Source organism: Prosopis cineraria, unplaced genomic scaffold (assembly GCF_029017545.1).
Source record: "Prosopis cineraria cultivar Desert tree isolate PC_DT_omini unplaced genomic scaffold, ASM2901754v1 PC4, whole genome shotgun sequence".
NCBI classification, from domain to species: Eukaryota; Viridiplantae; Streptophyta; class Magnoliopsida; order Fabales; family Fabaceae; genus Prosopis; species Prosopis cineraria.
The window spans coordinates 14,118,131-14,137,937 of NW_026555335.1; the positions used below are offsets into that span (position 1 = coordinate 14,118,131).

At 28.6% G+C, this 19,807-nt stretch overlaps 1 protein-coding gene across 1 annotated transcript; it reads right to left on the reverse strand.

Annotated features, from left to right (window-relative positions):
- Window positions 1–1,035: 1,035 nt before the first annotated feature.
- Window positions 1,036–7,086, reverse strand: LOC129309179 (probable WRKY transcription factor 32). The gene is made up of 5 exons (XM_054950586.1): window positions 6,698–7,086; window positions 6,512–6,561; window positions 4,118–4,824; window positions 3,742–3,900; window positions 1,036–1,623 (listed from the first exon to the last, which is right to left on the reverse strand). Exons 1-5 carry the CDS (start codon window positions 6,948–6,950, stop codon window positions 1,263–1,265), a joined length of 1,530 nt encoding a protein of 509 aa, XP_054806561.1. The 5' UTR covers window positions 6,951–7,086; the 3' UTR covers window positions 1,036–1,262.
- Window positions 7,087–19,807: the final 12,721 nt, after the last annotated feature.

Below are 19,807 nucleotides of genomic sequence, written 5' to 3' on the forward strand. Positions count from 1 at the left end.
AGTTATATATTTGGTTTATTGTGATCATGTTAGTTTTATTACTCCCTTTATAAGAATTTCAAGTTTGCTATTTTAGTACTATGTCTAGTGCACTTTAATTTGTAATTTAAAACAATATATTAATTTTTTATGAGAATATTTTAAGCTTACAACATGATATATTTTATATTAAATTCACAAGATTTCTTATTATTTTACATTTTGACGAGATTACTAAATGCTGATACTTTAAAACAAGGGTTAATGAGTAAATAGGATTTTAAAATATTGCTTGAAAATCATTAAGAATCCTGAACTTTTAAAATATACAAAATAAATTTTAAACTTTTAAATTCATATTAAAATAAATTTTGACCGTTAACTTTTTAACACTATTACTGTTCACACAAATACTATTTAAAATTTGTTTTTCTACAAATTTAACTCTAAGTGTTACAGTATCTGCATGGACAATCATAATATTAAAAAAATTAATGGTCAAAGTTTATTTTATTATGACTTTAAACGTTTAAAGTTTATTTTATATATTTTAAGAGTTTTATATTCAAGACAATTTTCAAGTAAAAGTTAAAAACCTTATTTGATCATTAATCCTCAAAACAAATAATGTAAACAACAGAACAAATACACTTGATTACTCAATTTAAATATGTGGATATTATCACAGAAACTAATTGCTTAATTCTTACTTTTTCATATCTTTTCTTTTTCAGCTCTATCTCATTTACTTAGATTTGTCAGTCCCATCACCTCTTGTCCCATTCCAATCCCAAACAAGATAAGACATGAGAGAAAAATTTAATCCCAGCCAGCCCATTTCAGGACAGGACATGGGATAGAGTCATCCCAATCTCGTGCACACCACTAATTCTCGTAAGTGCAAAAAATCCTAAAGGAAAAAAAGTTGAACTAATGCAAACGTTCATACCTACACCTTGCAGGTTGAACCAAGTGGAGCAAGACAACTTTGAAATCCTAAGTAAGCTCATCCACCAAACTTTATCAGAATGTTTTGAGTAATTGCTGCCATCAATCGGAATAAAGGGGATGTCAATCAGCCCTATTTTCATTACAACGCTACCAAACACTTTTAGCCAACTTGGAAGGTTGTACAACCAAAATATTAACAAATTGTTCCACTGAAACACTACGTGGAAAGAAAACTAAAGGGAAAAAAATTTAGTAAGTGAAAAAAAAAAAATTACACAATACCCGCCAATTAATTTATACAGATACAACTGCAGGTTTTTCTGGGAGATCTTTCAGCAAGGCTTTATTTCAAAACCGATGCTCAAGAGAGTTCGAGCTGATTCCATTGCTTTCTCACCCCCAAGTTCCAAGGCTTCCCCGGTTAATTCGCCTTCAGTGTCCACCGACCACTGCGTAGAAGATTTTTGCTTCTGCAGTTTGTCTATTTTCTTTAACTGTTGTGAATTGTTCATTGAAGCAGGTGCTGCTGCAGCCACGAGAGGAGCACTCGGCGGGCCATGCCGTTTCTTAGGCACCGGCATGTCATGATCATGAACTCCCTTGTATGTAATGATTACAGCATTAGAGTTATCTACGGCAGTCTCGATGTGTTTACGGACCGGACATCCAGCAGAAGTGCATCTGTAGTAGTTTCTGAAAATTCAAACTGTTCATCAGAAGAAATGGAAGACAATCATAGGCCAGAATGAAATAAGGGGAAGAGGCACAACACATCATAGATGTGCTACTTATTTGCATCCCACATATCCATCTCCATGTTATTCCTCTTATAGCATGTAGGCCTTCAAAAGCCACAAATATGAAGGACAAGTACAATCTAAGTACACCATAAGATATAATTACTACTACCTTCAAACCTATTCATAAGAAACAACTTATAGTTAAATCGGGCCGCAGGTAGCATACATTCAACAGTCAAAAGTTTTTTTTTATTAATGGAAATCACAAGACATATATGCCCCAGCCGTTAACTCTCACTATTTTATCATATCTCTTTGGGTGCAACCGCCAACATGTTTGAAGTTTCAAGCAAAGCTAGAGAGACCGCCTTAAAACTAAAACAGTTGCAATGATCACATGGAACCTAAAACCCTAGAACTTTATACTGGAACATATTAAATAGCCAAGGCGAGTCTAAAGATGTCTGTTTTTCATTATGTTCCTGGCACGCAAGAAAATATAGAACTCAAGTTCTTAAAATTGATTTCTCCACGCAGACTCTGAAACACTGTAACAACCATATATAGATAATAAAACCTTAGCCTAGAATATTCCTAAGCTCCAATCCGCCAATGTGGAAAGCCCACTACAAAAATTGATGAGTCATCCCTAAAACTAATCCTATCCAATAATAATAATCATTATACAACAACAAGAAGAAGCTTTATTCCACTAGGTAAGGTTGGCTATATGGATTATATGATCCCATTGTGCTATATCATTTCTTAAACTTTTAAAAATATTATTAATTAAAAAGTCTCCATCAACAACTTTCAAAAACATTCTCTTTGGCCTTCCTTTATCCCTTTTGACAGGGCTCAAAGTTAAATGTTCTACTTTCCACACAAGTGTTTCCCATAATCTTTTTTGTACATGTCCAAACCATCTTAAATAATAATCACTATATATATATATATATATATTATATTTTGCCACCGTAACAATTCCTTTAAGCCCTTACAAAGAGAAGTCAAAGCTCTAGACTACAAAAAGTTATACAGTCCATCGTACTTGAACTTCCTCAACATCAAAATTGTCATAACATATCATTCCTGGAACAACGCTAAAAAGGGTGAACATGAACACAATAATTCACATGCTTTGAATTCTCAACATTTGCTGGATTACCAATACTCAACCAATTGTTTTCCAAATAAACCTCATTGAAAAGCCTGGATGCATAAAGCAAGCTATGGGATATACTGACACTTCATTTGCATACTAGAAACTGCATTTGAATCCTAAGGAGAAAAAAAAAATTGAGGAAAACAATGCATCACTAGATAAAGAGGAAAAAAATCAGCAAAAATAGAAAACATTTATGGCTTGGACCATGCAGAGAGGTTTTACCTAACTGAGTAGTGACTTTTCTCTGGTAAATAAGGATATGCTATAGGCCAATTACATTAAAGATGACACAGGTCTGGGGACTGAAATCCTATCCCAGTACATTCATTTAGAATCAATTCCCTAATAATTCTTCATATTGAAGAAATAAAATGGTTCTTATCATTGCACCATGGAACCATGGCAACCATAGGTTTTCGTATGAAGAAAGACTCAATTTACTCTGCCATTCACATTTGAGACTCTGCTTTGATACTGTCAAGCTTTGGGTCATATTGAAGAACTAGTGACATTTTCAGCTCGATATCTATTATCATCTAATCTTTTACCAATCTATCTGCCACTAATTTTAACTTTTCTACTGAAAGAAATAAGAAAATAAAAAAAAAAAAAACTTCATATGAGCCACCAGCTTGGGATTTAACTATATATATATATATATATATTCCCTTTTCCAGCATTGCCATTAGTTAGTGGAAGCTGCAACAAATTTTGGAAACAGAAAATTAGAGGAATGGATTTGTCAATCTTAATTGACGATGAGTATTAATTCAGTTTTAACATAAGTTGACTAGTAGATGATAGCCAACTCATGGTCCCAAAAATAATCAATTTTATAAGCATCCAAAATTGACACACTCGTGCAAGCAAGGTGAAGAAAGCCAGAAAGATTTAGGAATGCACCTTGGATGAGGGTTTCCCTTCACCATTTTCTGCCCATACTTGCGCCATCGATATCCATCACCCGATATCCCCACATCCCCTGCTGCATGTACAACAAACTTCTGTTTCTTTCCAGGTTTTACTGGAGAATCCAAGCACGTATAGTCACCTTTTTTCACTCTGATTATCAAATTTGAAGAGAATTAGACCACATGCTAATGAATCCTTCCAAAATGAAAAGAACAATATATTATGCATTAATTTTTGTTTTCAGAGAAAATAAATCTATGCATTAATTTTTGTCTTCAGAGATAATGAATTCTTCCAAAATGAAAAGAAAAGGATATTATGCATTAATTTTTGTCTTCAAGGAAAATAAATCTTTGCAACAACTCACCTTTTTTTGGGCTCTGTCACAATAGCATGCTCATCCTTCAAGGCAGCTTTACCATTCTCACTTTGATCAGATGAGTTTTGTCTTTTCCTATCAGCACTGCATGGTGCTTCTTGTGGAGGTTCCTTTGAAGAAGGGCACGGATTTGAATCATTAAGCACTCTGATGGGATTCTCAAGAACAATGTTCTCTAGATTAGGCCGTTTGGATGGTGCAAACTTACTTTCTCTACCAGAGTTAGTCTTTTGCGGTGGATCATGGCTGTGTTGACTTTTATATACAACCTCTACTACATGGCCTGAATGGTCACAGCACTCAATCTTCTTTGCACAACATTCTGAATGAGTACACCTGTAATAACTTCGAGACCCTGTAGGACTTTTAACTTGCTTCTGGCCATACTTACGCCAGTTGTATCCATCAGATGTGGATGTCCTCACAATAGAAAGAAGAGATAAGGTATTACGGTGAGCAGGCTTTTTCTGGTCTACTTCCAGCACATTTACCTTGTTAACCTTTGAAGAAGACTTTCTTTGTTCTGGTACAGCTGGACTAGGAGCAGATGATAAAGATTGTGTTACAGATGTTGGAGACAATTCAGACAATGCACTTGAACACACTGACACCTGAAGTTGACTTTCTATCTGAGTTTGAGTTGTCTGGACTGCTTCTCTTTTCGTAAGTTCCTTGCCAGAAGATCCAACTGGCTCCTGAGAAAGGTTAGCTCATGAAAAGGCCTATTTTTATACCTCAATAAATAAGTGAGCAGGTAGCTTTCTAATGCTTGACTCAAAATAGTAATACAGATATTTTGTTCTTTTAGGTTAGACCCAGTTCATTTAAGAACAGTTAAGTAGGTTGCAGTTTGGAATCATCATTGATAGACTGAAATGTTCATAAACCAATGCAGAAACCAAAGTACAAGCCTGGACCCATCATGAATGCATGTTGACTGACTTAAGATGTACCCAAATTAAGCATATTGATTCTTAAGAAACAACATATTTCTGACTACTAAATGAACCTCAGATAGACGCTTTATCAGTACATAAAATAACATAATGGAAGTGTATTTATGCCATGTTAGCCACATGCCTAAATCAATAGGGGAAGTATTTTAAAAACCCTGCCAACATCATTAAGAAGTCAGAAAGATTCAAGTCTGACTTTCGCCAGCACAAATAAATGAAGCAAGCAGTTCATAGACAGCTCCAAGTAAGCACCAGAGACATGGACCATCTCTTATGAAAAGGACAAGTGCAATAGATCCATTTTCATCTAATATGCAACAAATAACTTTCAATTGGTCTTTGTTTTCTTCTCTAGAGTTTTTTTATAACCACTTCATCATTTTAGAGTCTGCAAAACAGTTTTCCCAGAGGGCTGATTTGGACTTTTTTTCAAGCTTATGGTAAGCTTCTACGCATCTGCTTTCATTGTGAACAGATAAAACCAGGCAGTTGTTGTAGGATGGCGTAACCATCATTATCAGTCCCTTAACTTTCAATTTTTCCTTCAAAATTTGGAACACTAAAGAAAAATAAGGGATGAGAGTTCATTTTGAATTACTAAGAAAAAAAAGTTAAGGGGCCATTTTTAAACAATAAAATTAAGGAATGAATCTGAAACAGATTGAAAGTTAAGGGACCAAATTGTAACACACACACTGACTAAATTTTAAAAAATAAGCAACCAAAATGGTATCAAACCAGAGAAAGAAAAGGTAATGCATGAAAAGGCTAACAATGATTTTTTCAGAAGACAGCTTTTCCAAGTCTTAACCCAGTGGTTACACTTAAGTGATCCTTCAATAGTTTTATTCTAGTTTATCTGTTTAGTTCACAGACTGAAACTGCACATTTACAACATCAATCTCGTCAATCTAAAAAAAGGAAAAACAAGTTAAGAAAAGGATGAATACCGACGCCTTATTTTGATAGCTAAAGACTTTAAAGCCATTCACGGGTCCTGAACTGTACATCCCTACAAAAGCTTGTGTGTTTAAAACAGAGGAATATACCAAAGTTCCGTGAACCAACACACAGGAAGCCATTAGACGAGAAGATTTCTTCAATTAAGCACATACTAATTCCCTATTTAGTACGATTTCTAGAATCTCTTTCTACTAAAGAATTCTAGAAGGGCGAACAAACCAAACAGAATAAATATCGCATCACATTCGCAGCTTCATGCATTTGCTCTCATCTAGAAATCTTGCCAGCGAACATTCAAGACAGGTTTTCTAATTGGACCTTAAACTATGAACTCACTTCTGGACAAGCAGAGTTCAAAACTTCAAGCAGAAAGACACGAAACTCACACAATTTAAACGATGACACCAAACTAGCTATGATATTTATATATAACTCAAAATTGCCCAAGTATAAACGTTCTAACCTTCTTTTCGCCTTCCAAAGCCTCCTGCGTACCAGAGCTCGCCTGCAAATCTGCAGGACAAACCACGCAACTCATTACCAACTCGAAAAGCCATTAAAAATGGAAAAAGGCAAAAAAAAAAAAAAAACTAAAGTAAAAAACTTTCTGATTTCAGCAAAAAGGACAACTGTCAACACTCAAGCTCACCGGCACTCTGATCTTTCTCGTCGGTTTCAAGCGAAGTGGGCACAGCTAGGGTTTCCAAATTAGGCTCTGCTTCCTGGGAAGGTTCAGAACTCTGCAACTTGCCTTGATGCCACTCGCTAAGCCGTGCTTCAAAGACTCGATTTCGTTCCTCTCCCTTTTCTTGCTCTTCTTCTACTGCTGCTGTTGATTCGTTGCTTTCTGGGTGTTCAGAATTATCGTCCATGAGAGCTCCGGAGCTCTCACGGTCAGCCATGGATGGTCCTCCAGCGGAGAGTAAAGTAAGGAATAGTGAAGTTCCCTTTTATAGTGTCTGAAACAAACGCAAACGTGCTTAGGATTTCGCGAAGCGGCAGAGATGAGAGAGAGAGAGAGAGAGAGAGAGAGAGAGATTGCTTTAAAGCAACGAGACGGAGGGTATCTGTGTCTTTGACTTCTCTTGACTCAGGTGATTCTTTCTCATGGAAGGTAACGTCCATTTCTCCGTTACATGACCTGTACGGAGGATGGCCGTTGCTTCCGTTAACTTGACGGTTTCATTTAACGGCGTCACTGTCCAAGTATCCCTTGACTTCGCACATAATTATTTTTGAGACAAAAGGTTAATGGCAGATGAGCCTCTGATGAATTTTTTAAAAAATAAATCAAAATATTGGTTCAAATTATTGCAGAGTAAAAATTTTTAATTATAAATAAATATTTAAATATCAAATATAATTGTTAAATTATAATAAAAAATTTTATTATAACTATTTAAATTGATATTTATAATTGATTTTATAAAAAATTTTATTTAGGAATCTAACTATCATTAATTCATTCCTTTAAGATCTAACTGTCATTCTTTCTCCTCTTCCTTAAAAAAATAAATATTGATTTAAAATATATCCCCACATTTTAAAATTATACAGCATTTTATAAATTTATATTTTTAATAAGATAGTGCACACTTTTTTTTCATGTTCATTCTTATTTAAATTATTTTATTTAAAAAAATTCATTAATTATACTCCTAATTAAGAGGATTTAAATTTGGCAAAAAATAACTAACAGAATCTTAAAAACAAAGTAATTACAAAAGACACAAAACATATCATAATTTTAAAATGATACTTCAGAGAAAAATGTCTTATAATACTAAATGAAGAAACTAATGTTTAATATTTAGTTTTAAAAAAGAAATATTAAATCATGTTCTTTACTTTTCGTATTTCTAAATAACACATAATTTCCTAAAAAAGTTGCTCCTATTATTAATATGACATGTTTTACGTTTTACGTTTTACATTTTATTCATTTTATTAATATATAAATATAGAAAAGAATTACAGTGGCATAAAAACAATTTTATTATTTTAAAGTTTATATTCTCCATTATTTTTATTTTTTCCTCCTTGTATTAATGTATTTCCTTTTTGGCCCATCTATTAATTAATGACAATGCACAACAATAGTGTAAAGAAAACAATTTAAAATAAGCGTTGGGTTTTCTTGCAGCAAACAAGGCTCGCACTAAAGCCCACTTGAAATCTTAAAATGCCATAGGGAAGGGATCCTATGTGCAAATTAATAATTCGGTAAATATTATTTATTCAATTCAATATTTTAAATGGCTAGATTCAAGATTGTTAAACTCATAAATTTAAATAAATTTATGATAAATATATAAATTTAAAATATAAATTTAGATCATAAACTCTTGAGTTTATGTCTATTCATAAATAACATTTTAAAGTACATGATTAAATAATTAAAATATAAAATGTAACTATAATTTAATTTAAATATATTTCAAGTATAAATTATTGACATTAAATCCATCTATATTTATATATTATTATACTCAATATAAATTTTTTTTAAATAGAGCAACTTATTTTTGGTATTTTTTCTTTTTTATTACTATTTGTTTTTTTAGTTTTATTTTTTTTGCACCGGATTCTACCACTTCTATTAATTAAGTTCTACACAATATATACAGATCTTACTCAACAAGTTTATAAATAAATTGGCACAATTTTATAAAATAGAAATATAAAAATAGTAAACTTAAAAAGTCAACTCATGAGTATAATCGAGTTTTATCTAATTTAAACTTATAAATAAATTAACATAATTTTATAAGTTAGAAATGTAAAAATGATATGTTCCTATTTTATTATTCTGAGAACTGATACTTTGTAGAGCATATTCTAAAAATAAAATAGTAATAAAAATATATGTTTTTTTCATTCTTTCTTATTCTTTGAAACAATAATCCCAAAATATCTAAAAATGTTTTTGTTTTTCTATTTTTCGTAACAATATTTTATTTTTATTTTTCAAAATATTTTTTAAAAACATGTTATCAAATCAATTTTTTATTTTTTTTATTCTGCAAAATAAAAAATTATTCTCAAAATAAATTACCAAGTAGGCCCACAAACTCTTAAAGTTAACTTGAAAGTTTGACAATAACCATTAACTAATATTATATTTTGATAAAAGAAATAAAACCTTATTTTTAACTTGTTCTTTCGAAGTCCATGTTTTTAGTCAAATTAACCATAATAATCATAAAGATTCAACTATGCATTTTTAAACTATAAAAATCAAACCATAGATTGAATGAAAAATTATAGAAACTAAAAACATGATTTTTCTTAAAAATTAAATTAAGAGTGCATTATTTTGATCAAATTAATAGTTAATAAATATGATGGAGGTGGCTTTAGGTGAATCATGTCAAATCTGCAATTAAGAGCTACTCTCTCCATCCCAGTTTATAAAATATATATTTTTTGAGGTGATTCAGTATTATAAGATATAAAATACTTTGATAAAACTTAAATTTTATTATATTTGTGCCGAAGTTAGCATTCTCTCCTTATTATATTTTCTTACTCTAATTAATATTTTACAAATAAATTTATATTAAATTAAGGGTATTTTAAAGACTTATATTTATACTTTTAAAAAAATAAAATTGTAAAGCGTATTTGATGAACATTATTGATATGTGTAATTTTTTTCAAAAATATTTTTATAAACTAGGATGGTGGAGTATCATTTTACAATAACATACTCCCTCCGTTCAAAAACATAAGGCATTTTTTGAGGAATTGAATGTTAAAAAATATAAGGCATTTTTAATCTTTCGAGGTGTAATTATTGTCTTTTTTTTTAAAGTATCCCTATTGATAATGATTTTATATTTATTATAAGGTATTTAATAAGGATAAATATGAAAAAGATAAGATTAGTTTGAAAGTAGATAACTATTTTATTCGGGTGAGATTCTATTAAAAATGCCTTATATTTTTTAACGGATAGAGTATTATTTTATCATTTTTGTTGTTATAATTAATAAAACAGCGCATGCATACTAATTAGTACTAAGATAATATATAGTTATCTCAACAAAATCTATATTTATATATCCTCTCCACATGTGAAAGAAGCCTCATTATTTAATTTATATAAACAATGTAATGCAACCCTTCTCCAACTTCATAGAGATGGGGCATAATCTAGATTAATATTAAAAAAGTATTCACTAGATTTTGATACTTGTGATTAATTAAAAAATTTAACAAACAGTAGAAATCAAGTATATGAATGAAATTTTGAAACTAAAAACATGTATTTCCTAGATAAATTAACAGTGGATTAAATATGTTATATTCAAATTAAAGCATACCTCAAAAAAAATATGATAACAAATTCTACTCCCTTCATTAAAAAATATAAAGAATTTTTTAAGGGCTTAATATTAAAAAATGTAAAATATTTTTAGTATTTTAAAGTGTAATTAATGTATTTTTTTAAATATCATTAATAAATAAAAAATTTTATATTTCATTTTAAATAAAACGTTCTATTAAATAAGGATAAATATAAAAAGATGATATTAGTTGAAGAATAATTAACTAAAGTATTAAAAATAAAATTTAATTAAAAATGTTTTAAATTTTTTCACCAATGAAATATATCCAAGTCTATTACTTGTTTTGGCCCCCAAAAAAAAAAAACTACCACTTGTTTCTTGCAAATTGGTTTGGAGTTAGAGCGATTGAAGTGGTTTTAGGTGAATGAATCAATTGTTGTGGTTAAGAACTTAGCTATTATTAAATCGGCATCACGTAGCTTAAACATGTTTTGTTGCATTTAACAATTACTTTTCTGTCACGTTTTATAATATGTTTTTTAAAGAAATTTGATTTGATGTTTTATAATATAATATATTTTGAAAAAATAATTATTTATTAATGAAACTTGTTCTAAAATTAATTCTTATTATTTCACTATTTAAATATATTAAATTTTTTAAATGAATAATATTTTTAAAAATTTATATTTCTTTTTGAAGAAATTAATATTTCAGCCCTTATTTAATTGATTTATTGGTATTCATAATGTTATCCCAAAAAAAAAAATTCTCTCAAAATGGGGTGAACGGAGTAATTAATTCACAGCATCCTTCTGTTTTAATTTAATTATTAAAATAAAAGTAAAATACATTGATTACCCTTCTACTGTGCTTTAATTATACAAATCTCCCCTTTATTTTAAAAGCTCATATAAACCTCCTTTAAAATTAAAATATATGTTACGTAAACCTCTCTTATATATTTGAGATTTAATTTTCATTCATCCAACCATTAGTTAACTGTTAAGTTTGACTTTTAAGCTTTTAATTTAGCCAAAATATCTCTCTTTACTATAAGAATTATCTAAAAATATATATTTTCCAAAAAATATTTTTATATACAACTAAAAAATATAAAAAAATGTAAATTTTGAAATTTTTATTATATTATTAAATTTATTAATTTATCATATTATAAAATTTCAATTTTTTTAAATTTATTGAAACTTTATTTATGTTTTTTAAATTTGCTAAAAGCATATTTGAAACACATATTTTTTTCATCATATAAAATGAAATGATATAAGTTTGAGAGATTATATAAATACTTTAAATTTAAAATTTAAAAATTTGTAAACGTGTTTTTACAATCAAATTATATAACTATTAAAATAATATAATTTATGATTTATTAGGATGAGGGATAAATTATTAAATAAAATTTATTTTTAAATAAATTTTAATTTAAAATTAATTTTTTATATTTTTAAAATATTTTTAATGGAGTCAACAGTTTGAATTAGATTGTATGTTTTTAAAATAGAGAGAAAGGCTGTGTAATTAAGAAAAAAATAGAAGAATGGTAAGAATATTTTACTTAAAAAACAATTTTCAGGAGGTTTAACGTTTTTAGGAGTATTGCAATACGATATGTACATAAAATAAGTTTCTATAACTTTGACCAAAAAGAAAAAAAGAAAAGAAAAGTTTCCATGCCATACCCGGTTTGGGGATAAAATAAAAAATATATATATAATTGTTAGTCCTTATATTTTTAGTATATTTTGGTATTAATCCATATGCTTTTATTTTATTATTTCAAGTCTTTAAGTTTTGTATATCTGTAATGTTATTCCTTATCATCGTTGTTAGAGTTAACTTTGCTTATATATACATAAATTTGTTTAATTTTGCTAGCAAGTTGATAAAATTATATTGAGTTGGACATTATATGAACAAAATGGCTACTAATCATTCTGTTTGGCTGCCTTAGCTATGTGTTTTCTTCTTTCTGAAACTTGAACCGTTTTATGTTTAAGAGTTCTAATTTATTATCATACTTATGTTTTTTGTCTTCTAGTCATTTTTTTATAAAACTCATCATAACTTTAACAAGTCGCAAAAGTTAATAGGGTTTATGCATATTTTAATCAATATTAAGTCTTTATGGTCATATTTAAAAATATAAGGACTAATTTTGCAAACATATGAAACTTAAAGGACTTAAAATAACAAAATAAAAATACAAAAACTAGTGCCAAAATAAGTAAAGAATTTAGGGATCAAAAGTTATATTTTCTCAATAAAATAAATAAATTTCTATTCTTAAGGTCTAAAATTAGGAAGCATGTAAGTATTTTTGAAATAAAATTCATTATTATGTAAGTATTCAACAATAATTTTATTTATTTATTTATTTATGAAAAATATAGCTTTGGATCAATACACTTTACTTACATTTTGTTATTAGTTCTTGAACTTTTTTTTAGCGTTTTAGCTTTCTAAACCTTTATTTTTATTATTTTATATTTCTCCAAGGTCCCTATACTTTGTTCATAAAGAAACTTAAAATAATAAAAAATAAAAGTGTAGATGTCTAAAACATAAAAAAAAGTACAGAGATTAAAAGCAAAATACAAGCAAAGTGTAGGAATTAAAATTTATGTTTTTTATTTATTTTATTAGACTATGCATACCAATTAACACTTCATGTTTTTTACATTGTCACAAATAGTGTATTAAAGTATAAACTAAATACAAAACAATTTTTGTGCCATAAAATGATAAGAAATTAATAAAAAAGAAGAAAAACAGTTGGCATCTCATGACAACTCCAAGTCTCCCCATATGTAATTGTATTTCCTGTAATAAATAATAAAAAGTAACATGGTAAGAGTGAATACTTTACAATACATGTAATATTTTAGGCACAATATATATATATATATATATATATAAATATAGGAAAAATGATAGTTAACTCTCAGAACACTGAATTAATGATAGTTAGATCTCCAATAAAATATCCTGCAAAATGAATTGTAAATATTAATTTAAATAATTACAAATAAAAATTTCTATTTCAATCTAAGAGTTATATTTAGTACTTAAATATTTATTTCCTATTGAAATTTCTGGATTTATAATTATTTAGATTGATGTTTTCAACTAATTTTTCAAAAAAATTATCAAATATTTAATTGTCATTAATTTAGATTTTTGGGACCTAACTATTATTTTTCTTATAATATATGAATCTAAGTATTACATCAAGTTCAAAAAATAATTTGTTCGGTTTAGAAAATAAAATAATGATGGTGTGAAGAGACATTGAACATCTTGAAAAACAATAGCAATAAAAGAAGAATAAAAAGATAATTAAAAGTTGACTCTTTCAGCAAGTGTTTGAAATGGAGATTCCTCTTTGATAGAAGACAAAATTCAAAATATTCCCTTAGGATGAGAATATATGTATCTATATATATGATGAAAATGTTAGCATTGACCTGCATTGCCTGCATCTTTTATCGATCATATATTTTTTTGTTGAGTACATTAGAATGGATAACCCCCAATACTTAATATTTGGATCTATTTTATTTAAATGACTTATTTCAAATTTATTTTTGTCATTCAATTAGTTTGGATGATCAGAATTATTCTTTTATTAATTAAAAAATAGAATTCATATTAATTAATGGAAATTTTAAATGTAATCAAAATTATGATTATTCACAAATATATATATATATATATATATATGCACTTTTTTTATGTACATGTGAGAGGGAGATTGAAACAAAAACATAATCATCAATTTAATTTAACTTTTATTAAAATATTTTTACCATTCAAAATAATATTGTTAAACTAAAAACTTAAATAAAAGGTATTTTAATTAAATTTTGAAATTTGATTATTATAGCTACTTTTTTTTAAGAAGAAATATTTATATATTTATATATTTTGGGCCAAAAATACATAAGTTAAGACACTTGAATTGTAATATCTTGAATTTTAATCCTCTAATTTAGTAAGATTAATTATGTTAATTAAGTAGTTGAAGTGGTGTGTAGCCAGGGAGGTTTAATAATCATATTTAATTGTGTTTTTGGCCCTAATTATGTGTCTAGTATTAAGTCAGGCCATTCAACCATTGAAAGGAGAAGAAAATGAAGTGTTAGTGCTGCTGTGCCATATGTTGTGACATGGAGTGCATCTGCTGCAATGTACAAACACTACAAATGTAAGAAGGGGACCTCTTTGTGCCATGCACTGTGATGCACGGCCCCTTTTTGTAGAAATAAGTCACAAACTGAGATAGAAATGGAGAAGAGAAAAAAGAGAAATCGAAGAAGGCGACCAAGCTCTGCTAGGGCTCATTCTGGGACAACTTTGGGAGTATTTTGGAAGTTACAAACACCCAAGATAAGTAGCACACTCATTAATCTCCCCATTTCTTTGACATTATGAGTTTATAGCTAGGGTTTGATAGTGAAAGATGATTTTCAGTCTATATAGATTATGGGTTTGAATTCATTAACTTAAATGAAGTTAATGAAAGTAAATTAGAGTATCTAAATCTAGATATAATGAATTTTAGTGTCTTTAGTTGTTAGACTTTATAAATTCTAAAAATTACATTAATATGGGTTGTTGGAAGCGTGTGATGTCATTAATGAGAATTTAATGGCTCATTAATGTTAATGGAGACTAAACATAGTTAATAAACTTAATAGATAGGCTTGAACTCATATAAAGTAGGCATCGGGCAATTTAGAAGTGGAGAAATGATAGTTGAATGCTTGAGTTTGGCAATATTAATAGAGATTAACTTAGTTAATTGTAAATTAAGCTCTTGGGCATCAATTTAGCTTGGGAATTCAAACTTGAAAGCTATAATATTGAGGATAAACCTTTAACCTCTCAAAAGTTTGAAGTAATTGAGATAACCTTATTTTGGATAGTTATATATTAATTATATCATGATATTAAATATGTGTTGAACTTGTGAGTTGTGACTGGCAAATGTGTGTATCATGCAATGACAAGTTTTGTTCATATACTTGCTTCAAAAATAAAATCATTAATGTTGCAAAGGTGATCTTTTGAAATGAATGGCAATTAAAATGATATGTGAAATTGAATAGTTGATGATGATTGTGATATTAAGGGATGTTTGGATTTGAAAATAGTGGATTAAGTGATAAGTATAAAAAGGAGTAGTGATGCTCACTTGGGTAGCGCATTATTGTGAGTCTAATGTGTTGTTTTCAATAATGCCTAAATGAGCTTTGAAAAATGAATGAGTATCATACATGGCATAATTGGTGGGCGAGAGTTTGCTTAGGGATTGGAAGTAGAGAAAATTCATATGGTATTTAGGCTACCCTCCGGTGCACAGGGATATAGCCTTATCCCACTGTTTGTCAAGGGACTGTCTCATAGTTTATTGAGAGACTAGAACCTAACTATATCTACTAGTTCAATAAGGAGAATAGCTTAGAGTATATGATACCCTAAAGATTCGAGAATGGGAGAAGCCATAGTTTGAGAGTGACTTTTGGTCAAGTCACACCTCATAATTAGTGAGTTTGAATAGTCTAATCACATGGATGGAGCTTTATTCAGTGTTATAGCCTATGGTTTCAATTTGAGAAAATAAGAAGGGTATAAAGTTGTTTGATCATTGCCTATGTAAAATATATAATGTGTTACATGTTTTGAGTTATGGCAAGTTGCATGTTGTGGTGGTCATGATCACATGTCTAAGTGTCTTGTGATTATGCACCTAGCATATGTGAGATGAAGATGTGTTAACTGAATTAATAAGTTATGATATGTGCTCAAGTATGTTTTATGAGCTTGTTTTCATATGCATATATTTGATTTACAATTAATATATAACTATATAAGGTAGATTTTACTTTAGTTATTGAGTGGCTAGATTTACCCTTTTCATTCAACACTTTACAAGCTCTAGCTCTGATGCAGAGAGGGAGAAGGCTCAAAAGGTTAAAAGTTTATTCATTCCTACTATATGTCTCTAGTTTACATTTATTTTGTGTAATAAAATATTGTTGCTATATCTAGGTTGCATACTATCGCAATTATACTATTTTGTTGTAGCAATTATCTGAAATGTATTTTGAGCCCTAAGTAATTGTGTATGATGAGAATTATATGTTGATAGGGTCAAAATACTAGTGTAAATGTAGAAATAGTGTTTTGAACATGTTGTGAGTGATTTATGAGTAAATGCAATGAAATTTCCTCTCCTTTTCGTTTTTGGTGAAAAAGGGGTTGAGGAGTGATTTTGTGCTATGTTGTTGATTGAGTGTGAATAATGTGATATACCGATAGTCTTAAGTTCAATAGACATGGTCCAGGTGTTAAGAAATGATTTTGGCACTTGTTTTGGATTTTTGGACACCCTTTATTGTGAAAGGTTGTGAAAAGCGATCAAAATGTGTTTGGGTGTCCAACTTTCTAATGTGATTTATTTTGAAAGTGAAACTCATGCCATCAACTAGTTTATGAAAAGAGCTTTTCGTAGACATCTAAATTATGTCATTCAGATGTCAGACGAAGAATTAGAACACATCGAAACTTCCCTGATTTGCCAATAAAAAATGATAGCAAAATCTGCTATCATTTGCATGCAATACACCACGGCGCATGGCACCTGAGCCGCAGTGCATGGCACCTGAGCCATTGTGCATGACACAAAAACCAACACGCAGCGGCGCAATGTACAGGAGCCGCGGTGCATTGCTTTGTCTCATAGCAAACATGTTGTTTTTCAACTAATTTTGATTTCTCTAACTTTTTCAGAATATCTCATGCTTCCGTAGCATTTTTTACTCTAATATATGAGTTATGATTGTTTTAAACTCATTTTAATTATGAAAACTTGAGATCCCTTAATTTTGAATTAAAACTTGGTAATTGCTTTTATAAGTTAATCTTTTAATTATCATGAATTTTATTGGTTAATTGTAGTTAGTAGAGTGAGATATTACATGAATCATCAAATTACTTTATATTTGTATAACAAAAAACTAAAACATTACCTCACTAACATGTGACTGGAGAGTGGTTTTTTTTTTTTATTAGTGTAACTATCATATATCGTAGTACGAGTTCAAAAAATAATTATGTTACACTATAACAACATGAAAATGCCATTTATATTAAGATGATCCAAAGTACACTATCATGAATCTCACACACAATTTTGACATAAGGCAGATCTAGAATTCTCTGGATAGATTATCATCTATAAATTATCTAGAAGTTAAATTAAAGTCTAATATTTAAAGTTATATTAAAATTAAAATACATTGATTATTTATATGGAGAGATAGAGTCATAGAGACATACACAGATCTGTAGATAGTTTATTCCACAAAAAGATGGGGGCATGTCTCTCTCATCACAATTTCCACTTACAATTTAAAAAAAAAATAAAATATGAATTTTGAATTAAAAATATTAAAATATAACCATTTAAAATTTTAAATTATGTAATTTTGAAATTTAAAAAATGAACTCATGACTTGAATTGTAATTTCTTAAGTAATTAACTGCTTCACTCTAGAATATTAAAAATGATTTTAAATTTTTAAATTTTTCAATATAAGTACTCCCTCTGTTAAAAAATAAAGCATTTTTTGAGGAGTTTAATGTTAAAAAATATAAGGTATTTTTAGTTTTTTGAGTTATAATCATTGCCTTTTATTCAAAAGTGCCACTATTGATAAAATTTTATATTTATTATAAGGTGTTTAATAGGTGTAAATATAAAAAAATAGTATTAATTTTAAAGTAGGCAATACTTTATTGAAAAAAAAAATTAATTAAAAATACTTTATATTTTTAAAAAGAGAAAATATATAAATAACTTCAAACTAGAAATATCCCTAACTTCCAGCAAGACAAATATTCGCTTATCCTAGACGAAATGCAAACTCCAATATGTATAGTATCTGTGTATTTTAAAATTATTTTATTAAATAATAAATGAGGGGTGATGGATGATTCTATTTTATTTAACATGTCCAAATTTAACTATTTAAGTAAGGAGCCATTGGTCCACAAAAAAAAAAAAAGGTACTGTATCAGGAGCACTTTATTTTGTTGAAGGTAAGCATCTCATAAATGAAAAAGGGGCAAAATTACATGTTGTTAAGGAAAGAGTGGCCCGTTGGCCAAAAAGAAAGGAACGAGTGCCCTGTTCTTTCCACATCAGGAGCCCCTGAACTAGGGAAAAAAAAAAAAAAGGGAAATAAAAGTAAAGAAAAGAAAAAAAAATGGAATAAGGTATAATTTTTTCTCTAAATTATTATCAGAAAGGTAATGCTACTCCTAAACTATTTATTATAGCATTGTTATTTCTAAGCTAATTAAGTCAGAGTAATGTTATCCCTACTATTTAAACATCCATTACTATAACTAGTGAAACTTATTTTTCATGAGTTAAGATATAATTTTATTTTTAAATTATTTTTAAGAGAACAATGTTGCCCTTATCGTTTAAAAATTAAGTGAGATTCACTTTTTATTATCTCTTTTTACTTAACATTAAATCAAGTCAGGATTTCAACTAAACTATGATAGTTCAGTTGCTAAATTAATTTTTGGGTTACTACTTATGATGGTTTATGTATATACTTTTTTTATTTTTAATGCATATGAGAGAAGATATTTATTTATGATACTCAATCTTGTATGCTAATTCACTCAAGATGATAAGAAGCGACCTTTTTCCCCTGAAAATGTTATTTATATGCTTTTTGTTAGATCAAGAGCTCTTCTTCCAGTATTATCCATGTGAATTTGTACTTCAACTATTTTCATATTTGTCACTGAAGAAAGTTAGTATAAAAATTGAGTTTCTTCTAGATGTATAATTCATAAATTGTTGGAATGTTGGTGGAAAACATGACAGATAAATGTTTTTACATAAATATTGAATGTTAGAAAGAATGTGAATAGAATGGTACTAATATAAAAAGCACTTTTCATTATCTCTTTAATTAACAAACATTTAGGTGACATTGTTTAGATTTAATTAGTTTAAGGAGAACATTGTTCCGTTGAGAATAGTTTAAGGGTAAAAAATTACATCTTAACTTATAAAAAGTAAGCCCACAAACTACACTTAACAGATGTTTAAATGACGGAGACAACATTGTTCTAATTCAATTAGTTTAAAGGCAACATTACTACAATAAGTAGTTAAAGGCAACATTACTCCTTTAAGGATAATTTAAGGGTGAAATTGCATCTTAGTTCAAAAAATAACAACTCAGTTCACCTTGTAAGAGAGTAATATTAATTTAATCAAAAATGAGAGAGTAATACTAATTTAATCCGAAATCTAGAGTTTAAATCCAAGAAATGTAGTCACCATTGTGATAGAACTTTCATCTAAAATGGTCATGTCCTAACTCGGTCTAGATTAATCTGACTCTATTAAATCC

Coding starts and splice junctions, on each gene's coding strand:
- LOC129309179 (XM_054950586.1), bottom strand. CDS start 6,950: ATGGCTGACCGTGAGAGCTCCGGAGCTCTCATGGACGATAATTCTGAA. Junction 6,562..6,697: donor CGAGAAAGATCAGAGTGCCG/GTGAGCTTGAGT, acceptor TTTGTCCTGCAG/ATTTGCAGGCGAGCTCTGGT. Junction 1,624..3,741: donor AAGGGAAACCCTCATCCAAG/GTGCATTCCTAA, acceptor TTGAATTTTCAG/AAACTACTACAGATGCACTT.